General features: G+C 28.8%; 1 protein-coding gene across 2 annotated transcripts in view; it reads right to left on the reverse strand.

Moving 5' to 3' along the window:
* Positions 1-21,828, reverse strand: part of pins (G-protein-signaling modulator pins) — a 58,950-nt gene that overhangs the window by 24,931 nt on the left and 12,191 nt on the right. Inside the window, exons 3-10 of one of the 2 annotated variants that reach the window (XM_075373708.1) lie at positions 21,140-21,378; positions 17,208-17,343; positions 15,175-15,317; positions 13,006-13,129; positions 7,992-8,107; positions 5,247-5,413; positions 3,756-3,853; positions 1,434-1,589 (exon numbers count right to left, since the gene is read on the reverse strand). In XM_075373708.1, the coding sequence (XP_075229823.1) occupies positions 1,434-1,589; positions 3,756-3,853; positions 5,247-5,413; positions 7,992-8,107; positions 13,006-13,129; positions 15,175-15,317; positions 17,208-17,343; positions 21,140-21,378 (1,179 nt within the window). Of the gene's footprint in view, positions 1-1,394; positions 1,590-3,755; positions 3,854-5,246; positions 5,414-7,991; positions 8,108-13,005; positions 13,130-15,174; positions 15,318-17,207; positions 17,344-21,139; positions 21,379-21,828 lie in introns of both variants that reach the window. The other variant, XM_075373707.1, reaches the window with a different exon arrangement.

The following is a 21,828-nucleotide window of genomic DNA, read 5'->3' on the forward strand; positions in this document are numbered from 1 at the left end:
TCTGTTATTATTGCTTTAATGAGATAAATTTCTGTGGTACATTTCATTTGAGTCATTTTTTGACTATAGCCCAAAAATTTCCAATTGGGTTTAAGTCTGGGGAGTTGCCTCGCCACTAGAGCACTTTAATATTTTGTTCATTTTTTGTTGACATTTTTTCCCCACTTTTTTGGTGGTATGGCATGGTGCCAAATCTTGTTGGAACACTCTGTTACCTTGTGGGAACTTGTTTTGAAGTTGTGACACAACATTTTCCATCAGAATCTTGATAACAATCACTTTTCAATATACCATCTAGTGAAAGTAATGAACAAGAGTCTTCAAATGTGAAACAACCCCAAAACATTTTTTTCTAGGGATGATTATTGTTGGATTTGAGCCGGTGATGTATTTTCATCTGATGCTTTTCTAACATATGGAATCCTTTGTCCTAAACAAAAAAATGTGACTCATTGGAAAACAACATTTTTCCAGTTTTTTTTTTTTTTGGTCCAGTTAACATGTTTTGGCCCACAAGAGCCTTTTTTTGCACATTGATGGTGATAAAAGCTGCTCTTTATCTGGCCGATGAGCTTTCCATCCAACTGTAAGAAGTTGTGTCTAACAGTTACTACAAGTAAATCTGTTCCACTGGCTGCTAATTCTCATTTTAAGTCCACAGAAGATAATTTTGGCTCAAATTTATACTTTTTCTCACCAATAACCGATCCTGTGTTGGAGTAGTTTTTCTTTTACAACTACGTTTGCCTTTCCTTTCAGGTAAATAGGAACATTTCTTTAAATTGTTTTAAAATAGCATTCGTTGTCTCTAGTCAAACACCACATTCAGAAGCTATTTGTCATGCAGTACTGGTATGCTCAGAAAGAGAAACAATTTGAATGCTTTCTTGAGGGTTATTATTAAATATTCAAGACGTACAGAACAAAAAATACAAATATATGATTTTGTAATAAAAAATTAAATAAATTTCACTAAACAATATTTAATGAAAATTGTTAAATAACCAAGAACAACTTCACATTACACAGACAACTTAAAGAATGTGTGTGGTCCAACAGTGTAACCAAAACATAGAAATAAAATATTTACTGTGTTCAAATTAATTTGCATGTTACTGTATTTCCCTTTTTATACAATAAGCAATTGTAATGACAGAAAATTTTCTTTACTAATGTTCAGTGTTCCAGTGAAAGAAATTTACTACTAAAGCTGTGTACATCAAAAGCAATACAAAAAATAAAACAGAACAAGAACAGTGACAAAAAAACCAATGTTCACAATAACTAGAGAAATGTACCTGAATACTGAAGTAAATGATGAAAATCTTTATAACCAATAGACGTTACGTTTAAATTTATACGAAAACAATAAACACAAACAACAACCATGCTACCTTAATAAGGTCGAGCAGTTCCATGCTTTGCCTTCTCACCCTGTATCGACGAAGGGTAGGAGCTGGTGATGGCTGACAAAATGTATTCATCAGCTGCTGACTTTCAGGTGATAATTCATCTCCAGGCATTCCTAATGCTTTTCTTAGATCGGACACATTCACTTGAGCTGTTGCTTGTCCCATTGGATCGCCCAACTTAAAAAAAAAAAAGAATACCAAAACTGAAAGCCATACTAATATTCTTTTTTTAAACCTGACATATTTTCCTAAATTAAATGCTGTTATGATATATCTGAATCAAACAATATATATTACAATATTATACAGGATGTTTGGACTAAAGGTATCCAAAAGCAACAGTTTATGTAAGAGAATCAGTAAATATAATTATACTTTTTTGTGATTAACACAGTAACTCACCAAGTTTTAATATATGTTAGTCAAGTTCAATGAGTACACCTTTTGTAGCTTGGCAGATGTCTAGATTATAATCTAACTCATACCAAGTGTTTAGAAGCATCTATGGCGTTATAAGAAACAGCTTCAACAATTCTCTGTTTTAAATCGTCAAAATCTCAAAATTTTATTTGGTATACACAACTTTTAATATCAGCAAGAGAAAAAAGTTCAAAGCAGTGATATCTGGATACCTAGGTGGCCATGCAGCTAGACCTCCTCGTCCAATCCAACATTTGAGGGCAGTGCTGTTTAAGAACATTGTAATATCTCAATGAAAGGGTGGTGGAGCACCATCTTGTTGAAAAATATAAAGCCTGCAGTAATCTAAGGAACAGCAAAGTTCTCAAGCACGTCAAGGTATGTGTCCTGTCACAGTGGGCTCCATAAAAAAAAAAAAAAGGACTGATGACACCATTTTTGTGCAGTCCTAACCACTTACTGATTTTGTGTCCATTTCATTTTTGATTACTGCGTGAGGGTTTTCAGTGCCCCAAATTCAACAATTGTGTTTGCTAAGTTTCTTGCATATATAAAAGGTTGCTCATCACTAAATAACAATGTATCGATATAATTATGATTGTTTTCGACAAGATGCATTATCTCCACAGGAAACTGATATGGTAGGCAACAATCATTTGGTTTAATGTGGTAAAGAAGTCATAACTTGTTTGCTTGAAAATGGAGCTGTTTATGTAAAATATTGTCAACAGTGGAAAGAGGAATTTACAGTTCACAATTAGCTCGCCTAATTGACTTTTGATCCAGTCGACTGCAGTCAAAAGGGGAGGTGCACAACTTGATGTTATAACAGTCCTAAATCCAAAATTTCAACATCCTATGACTAATCGTTTTGAGTTATGCGAGATACATATGCACACATACATATGTGCAGATGTCAACGCCGAAACTAGTCAAAATGGATTCAGAGATGGTCAAAATGGATATTTCCATTGAAATCTGAAAACCAACATTTTTCGCAATCACAATACTTCCTTTACTTCGTACAAGAAAGTAGAAATTATAAACACACGAATTCTTCTAAAATCAGGGTAGTAATTTTAAGGGAAAACCTTCCTTTTCTAAAATCCCTGTCAGAGACCTTCAATGTAATTATTTTGCATGTTTGTTGTCATGAATGATTTATAATTACTACTTAGTAAAGGTACTTATTAATATGCCATAAAGATTATAAAATAAAAAAAATATATAAGATAACATAAAAGCAATTTTGTTACATAGTTTTTTCTCATGCTGAATGGAAGTAATGTACGAAACATATATTATTTCAAAGCAGGAAATAGTTTCAATCGTACATTGCTTTAGCCTATCTGCCCCACTAGTCCTTATGGCAATGATAGCTAAATTCAAGGAGCACAAGTCAAGAGTTTCTTTATCTAGAGTAAAGCTATTTCCTATAAAGTTAGTCCCTGTGGTGAATGAGGTTCAGTTGTAGCACCAGACATCACTTAGAGGCTTTTGGAGGGCTTGGTATGCAAATAATACTTAGCAAATAAATAAGAATAACCTTAATGTAATACTCTGAAAAATATTTAGAGCCAACTCTTATCTAGCCGCTTTTTGAAAGATTCACAAGCTAATGTATAAAAAGCGATTAAATATGTTTGTGAAGTTAGTTAATAGATTATATTGAAAAGAAACAAAAGCTTTTAAAATTATAATTAATAAATTTAAAAAAAATTGTAACATTTAATAGACCAGATACCTTTAACAGATAAATTACAAAAGGCTGAAAATAATAAAACTAACTTAAATTAAGAGATCTATCTATTACACAATAAACTAAAAATTAAATGTTTAAAAGCTTCAAGATTATAGAACTTCCTGAGGGTATGTTAATTTACACTATTAATTTTACATTTAAATGTTAATATTAACACTTACTTCTTTTGATATTTCCAAATGCTTCATAGCAAAATATAATGCCTTTTCATGGTTTCCCATAGCAGAATGAGCATTTCCCAAACTCCAACATGCTCGACCTGTAAAAAAATCAAAACAAATAACTTTATATTATTCTTATATGTAATATTTTCAATGGAAAAAAATTATACAATCTAAGTACTGTCCAATTAAAATAACAATTTTTCATTAACTTCACTTTATTTGTTGGAACTATCAATTCAGGATATAGGTGTATGTATGTATGTATGCATGTATGTATTTGTGGAAGAAATTCACCACCTAACACAATTTATCAATATACTTAACATTGAATATACTTATTTAATAAACCAACATTATAACCACTTCCAAAGACAGCATTATGGAAATAAAAAAAATTATAATTTATAAGTTCCTACAATATATACATATTTTAAATAAGTACATGCAATTTATAAATATTTAAATTGGAGGAAGGAATTAGGTATCTTCAAATAATGACTTCATTTGTTATATAAATATTAGGAGGGATTAAGATACCTGGCTTTTTTAGTCAGCAAGCTCTTGGCTAAATTGGTCTTTTTCTAAAGGAAACATTACATTGACTTGCCCTAAGAAGAGCTGTCTTCACCACACCACATAAACATGGGGATTTAATAGCTTTACAGGTCCCTACATTCTTAATGTGGTTCCAGTGAGTACTTGTCAAAATCAAATCTGTAAAACACTCAAGAGGTAATAAGAACAGGAGCCAGGCAAAGTCACAGATAAAAAACAAAAAAAGTGCTTCTAGGGCTCTCCAGGTATAGGTTTTCATCAATCCATGATTCTACTGGCCAATGAGTACCTTTTTCCAGGATGATTATTAGTGAATGATTTAGCATTGATCAGCTTAAAGATATCCTCCAACAAATTATTTCCCTCTAGATGAAGATCCAGCCAAAGAGAAAAATCATGCTTTCACAACAAACAAAAACCCATTCCCAGAATTTTATGATTTGTGTTCAGTTTAATTATAAACTTTTCTGCTAGACATTCCTACTAAAGTTTATCAATCAAATAAATACTAGCAATAGAGGTGGAGGTTTAAATATATAAATATAAAATACAGAGGCTATTCAATAATTAAGTTTACTAACTGCTTGCAGAAAGCAGTATGAATATTAAGTTAACCTAAAGCTCATGTGAAGCCCACAAATTCTCTAACAACTCTTATAAGAAACAACTTCTGAAATTTTTAACAGGATCTCTCATTTTCAACTGACAAACTTTCTTTTATAATCTTTTCATTTATGATGAGTTTAGCTAAACATTCTACACAATGTAAAATAAAGCTGATTATTTTAAATAACTACGGTATGAATTTTAAAGGGGTTTTCTTAGAATGTGAACTCCTCAGTAAGGAAATAAGTTCTAAATAACTTTTCAACACTCTTTTTTAACAGCTGCAGAAGCTATACCGAATGTATGTAAAAAAATTATAAGACTAACCTTCTCCAACTCTATCCATGAGCTGCTGGGCAATAATAAGATGTCGTAAATGATATTCAATAGCTGTTGGGTAATCTCGCAACAGTGTGTATGTATTACCTAAACTATAACACGCTTGAGCTTCTACTGCACGATCTCCCAATTCTTGAGCTAGTACAAGAGTACGTCTGTAAGAATAATTAAAAATTAATTCCAATAAATATAAGTAATAAAAAATTAGAATAAGTTATTAATGAGTATCTTAAAAGTTTCCCAATTGTCACCCATCTTAATATTATTACTATTTTTTTAAACCAGACTCAAATAAAAATGTAAAGAGGATACAAATACAGTCCATTTCATTTGTACACACAGCAAACTGTGTAGTAAAGAAATTCAACTTTGCCTAATATTTTTTATCATATTTAATACTTTAATTACATCACTGAAGTCAGTTCAAACCAAGATAACACATAATAAAATGTTACTACTGCCATCTATTTTAAGACATACATTTGTGGAAAAGAATTGAAACACTTTAGAATTTAAGTTTTTGTAATTTATATCAGAATATACTGAAGATTTTACCTTGTGTTTCAAAATGAATATTGGGGTTTTTTTTATTAATATATATAATGAAAGAGCAACTCAACAGTTTTAGCTGCATGCAAGCTCGTAAACTGTTTTGTGTACCTTCTGCTTGAAAACACAAGTAGCAAAGATAGAGGACCCAACAGAAAGCGTTCTGTGTTTCGAAGTGTGAATCTGCAATTAGCATTCAATGTGATCCCAAGTGACAATAACATTCACAGATGGTATAAGCAATTTGAAACCAAAGGCTGTATTTGTAAAGCAAAGAGTACCAGATGACCGAGTCTGTTCAGACAATGTTGAATGTGTAAGAGAATTTTTTGTATGTAGCCTTAGAAAATCCGTTAGGAAAGGGTTGGTTAGTTGTACGAATCCATTGGAGGGTTTTAAGGAAACACAACTGCGTCCATATCGTTTACAGCTGTAACAACCTCTAAAAGCCTAGATTATGGTTTGTGTGCTAGCTTCACAAATGAAATGATACACTGGGATGATGAAGACTTTCTTTATTTTGTAATATTCAGTGACGATCAACACTTCATGTTAATAAAAAAGTAAACATTCATAATGTGTGTATTTGGGAATTAGAAAATCCTCATGAAATGGGAATCATTCAGTGTGAATGTGACTCCACAAAACTGAATGTTTTTTGTGCCGCATCCTGACGGTAAGTCTACAGGCCTTTTTTTCAACACAAGCGTGTCTGGAATGAACTATCTTGATATGCTAAAACTATGCTCTTTCCTCAATTGCAACACAAATCATAGAACTTTATTTGGCAAGAAGATGGTGCACCTCCTAACTGGCATAATGCTGAACGTGAATGTTTGAATGAAATTCTCCCTGACTGCTGGATTGGTCGCTGGGGACCAGATGCAGGGCTTGTTTGCCGTGGCCTCCATGTTTGTCTGATCTGACCCTGTGCAATTTTTCTCTTTGGGGGTTTATCATGGATCAAGTGTGTATATGTCATCATTACCAGCAGACCTAGAGACTTGAGACAAAGGATTGAAACAGATATTGCATCAATTACGCCAGACTTGCTGATTAAACTATAGGATGACTCTCCGATCGGTTGGATGTGTGCCGTGTGATGAATGGTGCTCACACTGAACAATTACAGGAAAACCTGTTTGAGTTGCTCTTTCATTTCACGTATAAATTTATCAATATAAGTAAAACTTAACAAATATAACAACCTTAAAACCCTGATATTAATTTTGAAACACAAGTTTTAAGTCAGACAATAGGTCTTTAAATACATCTCAGAATACAAAACAAATCAACTGAAGTACATCATGCTAGTGGAATGGACAAGAAACAATACTACTGATTCTAGATAAAAAGTTTCCAGTGGAAAAAACAATAAACTATATTTTAAATAAATCACATTAATTGAAGAAACTACAACATATTAAAATTCTCACAAAATGTACTGGATGGTACAAAAAAGAAATAAATAAATAAAAGAAATGAATTGAAATAAATAATGAAAAATTTATTTGCTCGACTCAAAAAAGGAGAACTCTGCCTAAGAAAATAATAGTCTTCAAAAATTAATTGATAAAGTTATGAAACTAGAATGAGATATATTTAGTTTCATGATTCCTCTTTTACATATATGCAGCATTTTTAATGGTTATTTTCTTTAAAATACATGTAAATGGTGAACCTCAAACAATCTTTAAGTTTCATAAATGCAGTAAAATCAGTTACTACATCTTCTCGTACTTTTTTTATGAAGGTTAAATAACCAAAAGTTATTACTGTTCCAACTTTATAACAAGACAGCCATAGATTGGTTTATTTCATCCCTGAAACCTCTTAGTTGATGAATTAATTAAATACTGCAATATAGGTTCAGGGAGTAACACTTTAAAGAACACTGGACAAAGAAAAATTTAACCTAATTGGGAAAGAACTTGCACTTACTGGTAAAATTTTTTTTATAGCCAATGACAACTGAAAAAACTTCCTGCAACATGTAATCAGGTTACATGCTATTCAGCTGCTATATCCATCTTCCTGCACCACATTGACATAATAAAACAAAACAAACATTACTCATTGGCATTTACACAGTGTTACTTTATAGTCTATAAAGTTAAAAATAGATATTAAAACACAATACAATTTTTTGTACAATGTTGTGAATAATTATTACAACATACTCACTTGTAATGATCTGCAGCTGTTTCAAATTCACCTAAAAAAATATGTGAATTTCCCAAGTTACTATTAGCTCGTCTTTCTGCAGCTTTATCTCCAAATTCCCTGGCAATTTTCAATCTCTAAAACAAAAAGAACACACTGAATTTCTGAACTGAACATTTATAATATTAAGAATATCTTTTAAAGATATGTAGCTCTTCAATATTTATAGAACCATCTTATTTATAGTAGAGGGGAATTTCCACTTTGCTTTTTTTCTGACAATGTGTGAAGGAGGGCTACTCAAATGATTATAAAAAGTTGAGATAGACAGCTCCAAATAAATTTTAAATAAATTTTTATATAGTTTCTGTAATATTCTAGGAACATTCCAAAATATGTTTCACCGACATGAATCTGAGAAATGATATTATGCTAGGAAAATTCTAACAATTCTATACATATTAAACATCAGGGGATAATAATTTTTTTATAACCTACAGGCTAACCACCTAATTACAGTTACTTAATAAAGGTGAATTTTGTAATGTATATAAGCCATTTCTCACTATGATTTGAACCAGAATTAAAGGAAGAAAAGATGCTACTTCATGGAAGTCAGACTGTATAGTAGCAAAATAAAAAAAAAATATTAATGAGTAATAATCATTATTTCATAATAAAATGAATAATAAATTTAAACCAGGAAATTTTATATAAGGAAAGGGAGGGTATGATTATTTGATTCTATTCATGCACAATGGAGGGTAAAAAAAAACTGCTTATGTAATAATTATTAAATGATCCTAAGTAAAGAACAATCTCACTACAATGTTTGACTCCTAGTCAGAAGAGAAAAATAATGAATATTATTATACTGTATGCAGTTTACTGAATGCTTATATGAGCTAATCCTTTATTTAACATTAATTGCCTTTTTTCATTATTCTCATTTCGCAATTTTTTTTTAGAAAACTACATTTTTTGGAATTTTAATTTAAAATATAAATTAAAAATTGTGGTGTTCTTAAGTTAACCATCTTACATTAAAAATTCATTTAAATAGTACATTTAAACTCTGAATATACATTAATGTACTGAACTATTAAAAGACAGAATCCTCTAGTTCATTAATAAGAGGAGAGAAGCAATAGTACATAGTGCTCCACAATGCATGTATTACAACATAAATTAGTATTAGTAAAGTTAACATATAATCAAAGATGGCTATTGTATACAGTTAAAGAAAATCAGCTGCAGCTGCATAAAACACTACTTTCTTATAATCATAGTTTATCACAGCCATGATTTATAACAGTAATTCTCAGGCATTCATGGATTTTATGAATGAGATTGATTTTTAAAATACGTTAATTGTAAAACATTTTAAAAAAATATTTGATACTAAAATAATTACATTCAATGACATAAATCACTCAAATCTCTTGTGACATGCAGTTGTGCATAATTTTACTACAATTTATAATATGTACTATAAAAGATGTTTACAACAGACTTTAAATATTTTTGTTTTTATTTTCCTGGCTATAGTGATATTTGCTGCTACAGCAATAATAGGAAAGCATATAGATTGATAAAAAAAAGTTAGATATGTAAGAGAGCAGACAATGAAAATTATTCCATTTACTCATTAAAAGGATGAGTCGGGTACTAGTTCTGCAGACCAGGAAGTATAAATACAGCCAGGGACCAGCAGAAAGAGAGCAGTTCAGTGAGGCTATGTTTGGTGCATTCGTAATAACAGTGATATCAGCCTAAGCGTGTGGTAACTATGAGTGACATCACGAATATACCAGTGTGGACAGTAGGTGAATACAAGAAGTTGTTTGATGAGTTATTGGTAAACAATAATGAAGGTGACAGTTTTACGTTCATTCATAAAGTGTAGGATAGGTCTTTTTAAAAACAATAAAAGAAATAATAACAGCAAAGATTAAATTATATGAACTTTAGATTTTTCTAGTGTTATCTTGCTGTTGATGTAATATTAGTCTCTAGCAATCATTATAACATTTTTAATAAATTAGGCTGTATTCTGGTTATGATTTACCTGTCATTATTATTATTTATTTTATTTTCTATGTTTTTACAGTAATAAAGTGTACTTATAACATTTTTTTGTTTGTTAGTTTCTAAATATGCTTATTGAACTGCGAACATGCGACAATAGATTTAAATATATTGTAAATAATCTTACAAAAAATTTTTCTATTCCAATACTCCCAAGTTTAAAAAATATTTTTTTGTCGGATGAACGTTTGTATATATTAATTAATATACACTAGCTTGTAATTGGTCTTGTAAATCCAGACTTTGTGGACTGATTTTCTTCAAACTTTGTAGACAGGTACTACCTTCAGAGTGCGGAGTGTTTTGGAAGAAATAAAATTTCAAATCTTTACTAGGGTAATTTGTAAAACATTTTCTTACAAATGTTGAATTTTTTTATCAAGATCATAAATTACCAAACATTTTTATTTAATATTCAACCCCCTAAACAAAAAATGACTATATATATATATATATATATAAACTAAATAAGTTAGAAAATTTACTAATGTGAAACGTCGAGGTTTCTAATGCGAAACATAGAAAAGTTTCTATTAATTTGAATAATTTTCTAACTTATTAAGGAATAGAGTTTAGTTATCGTTACATATATATCACTGTTTTAACTATATCTTGTTTCACAAAAGGAGTTAATGGGAATTTTTTGCTGTACATTATATGGGAATTTATATTTTCTATATTATAGGGGCCTTTTCAAATCACTATAACTTTTTTTTACCCATCCCTATCCAATTGTCTGGTAACAAAAAATATTTTTTAATTAATATTAATTTTGTTTTTTAATTTCAATTCTTTTATAGCCCTTACTCTTTAGAATTTATTAAAAAAAAGAAAATTAGCCAAAAATGTTCCACCTCTTGCTAGAAAATTAAAACCTTGTTTATTTAGAATTATGGGTGTATCTTCATATTTTTAAATAATTTTAATAAGTTCTTTTTTTAAATTATTTTATTATCATCAGTTAGAAATTATTTTCTTCAAAATTAACTAATTTGTTTTTGCAATTTTACATTTATAATGCTTAAAATATAATCTGGTAAACAAATCCCTAAACTAACTTAATACCCTATGGGGGAGTTCCCAAATACTAAAACAAAAAAAAACTCAATTTTTTGAAAAAAATCTGATATTTATTTAAAATCAATTTTAGTAAATATTTTAATCATTAAAAAAAGGCTCCCAAAATGATGCATGATCCCCAAATTTTCAAAAAATCAAAAACATATTTTCTGAAATTGTGATGCTAATATACTAATATTAAAAATTTTGGTTATTGCATTATTTTGTTGAGCCAAGATGATCAATAATAAATAAATTAAATAATAAATAAATTGAAATGTTTACAGTTTCCTCATTTGCCTTAGCAAGTTAAATAACTTATATCCATAAGTTTTTGAATTGTGAACTTTCTCAATGATTACTAAAAAAGTATTAAATAATAAAAACAATTTTAAAAATTGAAAAACACGATGTCAAAAAAAATAAATTGAACTAAAAAAATGACAATAAATCAAACTAAAAAAAAACATGTTTTGGAAATAAAGGACTAAACATCATTATGCAGTATTTAATAAAATAAAATAATAGGTGACCAATTAACTTTCAGACAGTTTTAATTTGTTTAAATATAGTTTTCATATTGTAGAAATAGCAGGCATTTAAGGTTATCTAATGATTAAGTTCTCACCAGGTCTTACATTGTTAAGAAAATTCTGTCCTTCAATGAAAATATTTAAATGCAGTTGTGGGAGGGGGTTCTCAATAGTAAGTAATTGCCCTACATTACAGAGCCCTCCCGACTGCATTTAAATATTTTTGTTGAAGGAGAAAACATTCTTATCAGTGTAAGATGTGGTGAGAATTTAATCATTACACAACTTTAAATGTCTGCTATTTCTACAACATGAAAAATATATTTTAACTAATTAAAACTGTCTGAAAGTTGATTGGTCACATTATTTTATTTTATTTAATACTGCATAATGATGTTTAGTCCTTTATTTCCATATCTTGCTTTTTTTGTTTGATTTATTGTAATTTTTTTAGTTTAATTTATTTATTATCTTTTTTAATATGTTGATGAAGAAATAACTGAGGTTGGTTAATTGGACCATTTTTTAATTGTTTTATCATTAAGATACAAAAAGAACTTAAAATAATATATTTTAGGAATTGACATTCCAGAGGAAAAATGTCTGCATGAATGTACCAATTCATACATATACTGTTTGATGCATATATATAAAAATATATTTTTTTTAATATTTTAAATGTCTTTATAATAAATAAAAAAAAAATATATATATATATATATTTTTACAGTTGATTTTTTAAAGAAAAATGTACAAAAGAAAGCATATTTTTTAGGCAGAAAACATTAAAACCTTACAACTTGACAAGAATGGTAAGGGTTACATGCCCATCCAAATATTTTGTAAAGTAAATTTAGTTGATAGGATGAAACATATCATAATAATCTCTAATCTTTGTAACATGGTAGTAATAATCTTTTTTCCTCATCTTAATGTAATTTTTATATAACAGAATGTTTATGAGTTTGCTTTTTAAAAAAGAAACTGGGTAACTGCCACAATACAACTGTTAAATTAATCATAGTAATATTCCAAAGATTAAATTAATATACATTACTTTTAAGTTTTAAAATGAATACTTGTGTTTTATTTACTAACTTTAGAATGTAATTTGTAACTGAAATCTTTACAATTCTATTACTTTTAAACAAACAAACCCAAATACGAAAAAATTTAACTGGACCTTTTAAATAAATAATAAAATACACCTTTTTTTTCTCATGCACTCTGTGTGTATTATTTATATTTCAATAAACACAGAACATAAATGTTGTGAATTTATATTTAAATTTAATTTAAAACTGACTACTTTTTTAGATTATTTTAACATAAATAGTTATTAAATTACAGCATACCTCCTGATGGTATCTTATTGCTTGCTGGAAATTCCCTAACAAATAATATGTATTTCCAAGATTACCACATGCTCTTCCTTGAGCAGCAGTGTCATTTAATTCCCGCATTAATTGTAAATTCTCTCTGTAAAAACAAACATATATAAATATAATAATAACAATCATACAAAAAAAAGAGATATGTCTATTGCAATGAGTTTATAAACAAATGAAATAAGGTTACAATATTATTATTTCTATAAACTACAAAAACTGGATGTGCTGTAAGCACCAGTGATAATAAGAAGCTGTTCTGTGACTGCATGATTTGAATTCAAATTTAAAGCTATAAAGTACTGCTAACATTAACTAATTTCGAATGCTACTGGGATTCAATTCAGTGGTGATAGACTGACCACTTCACCTTAGAAGTGGTCAGTCTAAAACTGGACAAAAAAAACAAACTAGCAAGCAGTAACCTGTATGGCGAAGTGGTTATTACTAGCTAGCAGACTGTAAGCATAAATTTGGGAAAAATATCAGTGTGCTGTTGACTTAGTTAAGGTAACAATAAAAATAAAAACTCAAGTAAGTGATTGCATGGAGGCCAAAGGTAATCCTGGCATTTTCACTATCACACCTAAGGCAGCAGATCATACTAGAATTTAATTTTTCTTAATTTCAAGCACTTTAATGCCTTTGATATTAGTGGTAGGAAAATGATATGTGTTATAACCTACTTTTAGAAGGACTATTTGGTAAACAATAACTGATCTATGTACTAAGTTCACGTTAGTTAACAATACAAGATCTGACTATGTTGAAAAAGGTACTACTAATGTAGATTTAAAGCATTGCTATCAGGAATAAAAGCATGAAAGAAATTTCTGTTACCAATCAGAAAGACTGTCTACTAGGTACAACAAAACAATACCTTTACATAAACATTAACAGTCTGAGAGGGATACATCTAGACTATTGTCTAGCTATTTAAATATAAATGATTTTTAACTAATAAGATATATTTTTATTAATGGGAAAACTTTAGATTTCAGAGATGGTGGGGAACAATCCACTTATTAACTGATATTCAGCATGAAACTGAAAACTTCTCTACGACCTACGATGGAGAAAAAAATTGTTGACAATTATCTGCCTAAATAAACTGCTCGTGTCTTGTCTTTTAAACAAAAGTGTTTAAATGTAAATACTATTCACTTTACAACCTTTTAAAATTGTATGATTCTCCAACCATATATAAACAAAATAAACTATGAAAATATATCTATTATCAAGAACAAATGATTTACATTATTCTTATAAACTAAGAAATATAATGTTCAAACAAAGACATTTGTTCAGAAAATTATCTATACAAAAAAAGAGCAATTAAAAAAGGATTTAACAATTTGTAGAGTTTATTTAGACAAATATTTTTTAAAAAAATTTTAGTAAAATAGAAGAAAATACAGAATTATCAGTTTTCTTTTCTTATGATGGATTTTTATTAAGTAACAGTTTCATCCATCAATTACTTAAAAAAAAACAAAAACAAACTTACATTTGTTACAATGAATATAGTACAAAGAGATATATTTCTTTATAAAAACTCTTCCCTTAACCTGGATTCCTTTTACTAGGAAGTTTACTAGTCTATATTAACAAAAGTAGAACCATGCAAAGCTCCATAAATTTTTTCTGATCCACTACCTTCAAATTTCTGTTTTGAATTCTATATCTCCGGATAGAAACTAAAAAAAAACTACTTATGCATATCTGATGCAGGAATAAGTGAATATTTTCACTTAACTGAACACTATTATCAAATGTTGCCAATATAATATTTCAGTTTATCTCTTCTACCACACCAATTTGTACAGTGCATCTTCTTGGTATACAATCGTTTTATGTTTTTCTTTGTACTACTTAACTGAAGAAGGGACTGGAATCGTTAAAAAAAAACAAAAAACAGGAAGTGCATTGTCATGAGAAGTGGAGTAATCTATGAAGAAACAAGTCCGTTACGTTGAGCAATGCATCCAAATGCTGAATGATTATCATATCATTCAAAATTTGTTCTTTTAATGTAAAGTGATTTGAACTAATTTTTCTCAATAAACCAAATAACAAAGAGGTTAATAAAACTTACATTTGATAAATGTAACCAAATAAATTACTTCATATTCTTACTCATAATAAGTTACTGCTTGTTGAAGACAAGCCCGTACATCTTCAGGAAATTCACCAGGATCTTGCTGCCCAACACGACCGATATGTTTACCTTTTGCATGGTAAACATTGCCTAAGTTATATAATGCTCGTCCTTCACTTAACTAGAAAAACATAAATATCATATAACCAACACCAAATCACATAAAAAAATATGGGTACTATAACTAATAAAAATGATCAGCAGTGTTTTGATGTAAATACTCTTCACTTTAAAACTTTTAAAAGTATATGATTCTTCAAGAATATATTAAATAAAATGAATAAGTTATGAAAATTTAATTTTTATCAGTTATCAGGAACATATGATTCAAATTATTCTTATAAGTACATAAACTAAAAAATACAATTTTCAAGCAAAGACATTTGTTCGGAACATTATCGTATACAAAAAAAAATTAAAAAAAAAGCAGTGGAAAATAGTTTATTACATTAAAGACAAATATTTTTAAATTAATAACAAATAAAATTAAATAGTAAAATAGAAGAAAATGTTATAGAATTATCAGTTAGAAGTTTTTAATGTACCAAGAGATAAGAAGAATGCAATCTGTTTAACTTGAAGAAGAGAAAGGGCACTGCAGTTAATAAATCTTTTTCCATTGCATTATTTAATCTCCTGTTTATCTACATATCAGCTGGTAAATAACCCCTGTATCTTCAGTTTTAACTTGGCCTAAAATAATTACAAAAAAGTAAGAAATTTCAAATTGTTTAAATTTTAATGTGCAACCAATTTCCAATAATCTATAATCAACTAATTAATTTTTAATGTTGTTAATTAATTGTATCATGTTTTTAAAGCGAATTTGTATAATAGTTATAATCTAAATACAAACTAATTTGTAGCAATGTTAAACATGTATGCTACAGTGTAAAAAAGCTAAAAGATTTACAGGATGGTCAAGTAAAAGTGTTAATATTGTAAGAAACTTATTAAGAAATTTTTCTATTACTGCTGAAATTTTTTTTTTAAATTTACATAGTCACAATAAATTTTTGTTTACTATTATTACTTTTGTAATCCTCTCTCACATACCTTTGATATTCACTTTGAGCTTGTTTCAGATACCTTTTTCCAGAATAAATTATTCTATGGTTACAATGATGTTCACCATTGCATCATTATTATTTTTATGTATTTTTTGACCGATGAATTAATTCACCACAGAAGCTTGTGCGAGGGAATTTGAAAATGGATATTTATAGTGTATGGAAAATTCCATGTCTGATTGGGATTCAAATCTGGGACCTCTGGATGAAAGGCTGAGATGCTACTACTTCATCATGAAGATATTGGCTGTTTTATCTTTAGAAATAAGTAATTTTAGACAAAAAAAAATGTTTTAAATAATTTTGTTTGACATACCAAGTTTTATAAATTATAATCCCTTCATTTTATTTAAACAGAAGCAAGGAAATTAACTTAAAAATAAAACAAACCTAAAAATTAATAAAGAAAATCAATACTTTTATTTTTATTTGCATTTGGATTTTTGTTTTTAATTTGGGAACTAACTTCATAACATGAAGTAACAACCTCATGATTGCAAGAACTTATAAACCCTTAATTTGGTAATAATTTCATGATATTGAAATTTACATTAGAATTTTAGCATTATTAGTGAATTGAAAATATTAATCTTTTCTATGTAAAGGAACTTACTTTATGTTGTATAGAAATGATTGTCATCTTATACAAATATATTTAAACAATGTTGGCAGATGATTTGCAAAGTCTGCACTAATATGGTTAAGTTTGTGTACTTAATCACAAACAGTAGATTATTTTATTATAACTGCATATTTAATATTTTAGTAATGTTTTATTGAGAATAATTTATTGAATCGGATTAATTGCATGTACGTATGAATTATTGCAGAAAGAAAGTGTAATATGTAGTAATTTTTAAAACTGGCAATTTTAAAGCACTTATTTTTCTAGGGAAAATATATCTTATACATCAATGTTAAGAAATACAAAGATCTTATACCTTATCATTTAATTCTCGAGATATCTCTAAGTGACGTTTACAGCATATCATAGCTTCATCAAATTTTCCCATAACCTTCAATGTATTACCCAGATTTCCACTTGATTTAGCTTCACCAAGTTTGTCTCCCATAGTTCTAAAACATTAGAATAATGACAATATAAATAATCAACATCTGCACATTCCACAACTTCAGTGTAATTTAATATACGAGGTGTGTTTTTTAAGTAAGGGCTGTTTTCAATTTGTTGCCATTAGATGCGGTGGAAATGATGGCGCTAGTTTAGCATGCTTATTTATATCAATGATCATCTGTTTGTAGCAATAGGTTAACGTTATTCATGTTAGTTGCTGTGTATAGCCTGGCTGAAATGAGTGCTACAATAAATAATCCTGTGAGTTGTGAACTGCGATCAGTAATTCCTTATCTATTGGCAAAAAACTAATCTGCTGCTGATATTCACAGAGAAACTGTCAATGTTTATGGAACCAGTGTTATATATGAAGGTAAAGTACACAAATGCTGTCGTTTGTTTGATGAGACTAGTGATGAGACATGAATATTCAAATATTGAGACAAACCAGCAATCAATGCAATGACAGCATTCTTCACCTCGAAAGCCCAAAAAGTTTAAGTGAGAAAGTTCAATGAAAAAGCTTATGGCTATGGTTTTTTGAGATGCTGAAGGGATATTGCTGATTCAATTTCTTGAACTTGGAAGATCTGTTAATGCCGATACGTACTGTGAAACGCTTACAAAACTTAGATGTTTAATTCAAAACAAAAGGAGCAGGAAGCTAACCAATGGGATTTTGTTTCTCCGTGATAATGCATGACCTTACAGGGAAAACAAAACCACTGAACAATTGCAACGATTTTGTTAGGAAATCTTTGAACATTTGCCTTACAGTCAGTATCTTGCACCAAGTGATTATTATCTTTTTCTCCATTTAAAACAATGGCTTGAATGGCAGAAGTTTGAAGATGATGAGGAATTTCAGAACAGAGTAATTTATTGGTTTAAATCACAGGCAGCAGAATTCTTTACTAACGGAAAACGAAAATGGTAAGCTGATATAAAAAATGTATTGCATTGAATGGCAAATATGTAAAATAATGGTATAAATATATGTAAGTTTATTTTGTTTAAATAAAGTTTTTTCTATTTCGCTTATTTCAATTTTTATATCAAAATGGCCCTTACCTAAAAAAACACACCTCGTATATAACTTTAACAATAACTTATCCTTCATGGAAGTGTTTGAACACAACAATATTTTACACATCAGTTTTCACTTATTAATAACTTGACAGACTAATTATGATTTCAATTACCTATCTATGACCTGCCCTTTATATTTTATGTTTTCAATTTCCTATATTTCAACTGGTTTAAAGTATTAATTATCTATGCTTCAAATTGCCCTTTTCAAGAAAATTGTAATTTACCAAAATAGTATGGAGTATCTCAGCACATTTGTCTGCTAATCAGTAGAAAGTTTTTGGTTAAAATGATCGCAGTACCCCAGTTAATAAATAAGTTACACATTTTCTGAAATGTATAAAGCATTTCTTTATAAGAGAAAACAAATTTCCTTCTGCTATTTATTCTTATTTTCTAGCTGAAATAAAAATTATGAAAAAATTGTTTCCAAAGTAAGACAATAAATTGCCTCCTTAAAGCTTTATGGTTCTACATCGGAAATATCTTGAGAATAGTAGCTGAAAATGTTAAATTATGATTTAGATAAATTATATTGCCAAACTGGATTCTCTATAGTAAAATGATTAAAAAAATGCTTAATATAACTTACTTTACGATGATGCAAAAACACACTGTTGTTTAGTAGCTGAAAACCAAACAGTTTAAAAAAATATATTAAAAATTAGGCTTTAGTATTGTACTATATATAAATATTAGTTGATATAGCCGTTTAATTTATTGTGTTGTTAATTATTAGTTATTGTTTATTATCAATATTATAGCACTGTTTAAAGTTCATTATTGTATGGATTATGAATTTAAAATGCAATAAAATTGTTAATGCAGCGCATTTTACCTCTTTTACTGTTAACATGATTTTTCTGCCATTGCAACTTTGAATGCTTATAACTTGAAAATGAAGTCATTAACAGAAAAACTGGTTACACCACTGTTTTTCTTGTAAAACTTTAAATCAGAAATCATGTGTCAATGTCCACCTTCCTATTTACAAGAATTAGAATGGCAAACAAAAATTAAAACCACAACCATAATGCAGATTTTTTCTTAATTATGTAGAACCCCATTAATTTCTTTCTGCCAACAAATACCTCTTAGAATGCAGTATAAAGCCTTTCCATTCTTCACCCAGTATCAATATTGCAATATCCCCCCAGTATACATACAAGCTCATACACATTTTTATTCATAAAGAGAGTAAATAAAATCATCTCCACCAAAGTATCTCAGTCTGTCACATATTGATTCTTGGTTCTAAATTACTATATTCAATATGCTCCGGTAAAATATGGTCTGGAATCAAAAGAAACAATTGATGATGGGCATACTTATTACAATGGAATCAGAATCAAAATTTTTTCACTAAAATATGACTGCAATATATGAAACAGACAATTTGCTAAACTTGCAAAAGACTGTCACAGAGGCCTCTTTGCCAAGGTAATTTTGAGGATTTTCAGACTAATCAATAGTGCAATAAATATGTAATATGTTTTAAACACTCATACATGGCACTTTTATGAATTACAACTGCCTCTATTAAAGTAAAATAGAATGTATTCCCTAATTCCTGCATTAATTTATGATAGCAACTAACACTAACATATTTGATACTATGAAAGTCCACAAAAAATATATTGCTTTTCACTTTAAAGCTTCCTCTTTAGAAGGTGAAACTGAATAACAAGTTTTGTATTTATAGTGACTATACTGAAAGTGATGTAACATTTAAGTTAGCAATGATATACTGCTGAGGTGTTAATTTTTAAATAGGGGAAAAGCATCACAGAGTAGCTTTTAATTAATTCTCCCAATTCTGTGAATAGCCAGGAAGTTGAAATTAGATGATTATTTTTAAAGGAATGGTCAAGAAAAATTACCTAAAGTTTCTTTGACTAATAATGATTAGTTTAAATTAGCATTTTTCCTCATGAAGAATGGGTACTTCATCTAACAGGCTCTAAATATGTCAATGTTATTCTTCATCAAAAGAAATATATGAAACAAATGGTTCAGTTTTCAGAATACTCTACTCTATTTGGTTTATAATTATAAAATATATGGCTTTTAAGCCATCCACTGACTTCTCAACATAGATGACATTAAAAATTTAACACATTTATGCAAGTAGTATAGATTTTGGTATTTAATATTTTAAAAGGAATTGTACGATATTAATAAAAGGTGAACAAAACCAGGATAAACTGATGTAATTATATATAATATTCATATGTAATCAAGCATGAATTATAGTTTTAACTTTGATTTAGTATATTGCAGTATAAGCAACATTGTATACTTGAAGTCACACTAACCAACTGAATTCGGGCAAAACTTGAATAATTGTTTTTTTGGCGTATAATCCTTGAATTGAATATAAAAATACAAATAGATTATAAAGTACATTATTTTAATTAAGTGGCATAACTTAAATTTATTATTTATGTGAATCCTACAACAATTTAAGGTTATTAATTTTATTATTGAAGTGACATCTCTAAATAATTTTTTTTTTTTGTATTCAAAGTTAACACTGGAAGCAATATAAACATAACCATAATACTGTGTTCACCCTGATTTTTAAATTTCACTAGCACAAAAAAAATTAAATCATAAATAATTATAAATTTTATTTAAAGTTACTAGAGATATCAGTTTATTTTACAAATTTAGCTTTGATAATACAACAAACAATAAAGAAATCCTTACCTAGCTAGTGTCAGATCATGTTTGTGATATTGCATAGCTTTGTTATAATCTCCAAGGTAAAAGTATGCGTTACCAAGTTGGCTATAAATGGCACTAAGAATGCGCAAATCATCAGTCCCTGCTTGAATTGCAGCTTGAAAAAATGCAACACCAGCTCGACAATCTCCTGCTTTACAAAGTCGTTCTCCTTCCAAAGCTAATTCAAGACACATATTTCCTCCATCTCCGCCTCCAGTACTCTGAAATTTTTTTTCAATTTAAAAATATAAATCTAAGAAAACAATTCATTTAGTTATTCAGAAATAATGGAAAAAAGTTATTAAAACAAACAGGACCAATTTTTCTTTTATGTACTAAAGCAGCACATGACATGCAAAGAAGAATAACTTACCTACAGCCACCTCATTCATGATAAATCACACAGATCCATGTAAGAGCTACAGTAACTTCTGTGCTTGATCACGTAAGTTGGAATGATGGCTATAATATGCTCAGTGCTTAATCACACAGATCTGCATGCGAGGGTGGTATTGTTTTAGATTATTTATTGCTCACGGATCTTTAAACGCATTGTAGCAGCACACAGTGTAAGTGTATAAGTTAGTTTTTAATTTTTGCAGTTTATTATTTTTTCATCAATTGGACGATTTCCATTTTTTAGACTGTATTTAGATGAATCTATGCAAATA

Source organism: Lycorma delicatula, chromosome 8, assembly GCF_047948215.1.
Source record: "Lycorma delicatula isolate Av1 chromosome 8, ASM4794821v1, whole genome shotgun sequence".
Taxonomy (NCBI): domain Eukaryota; kingdom Metazoa; phylum Arthropoda; class Insecta; order Hemiptera; family Fulgoridae; genus Lycorma; species Lycorma delicatula.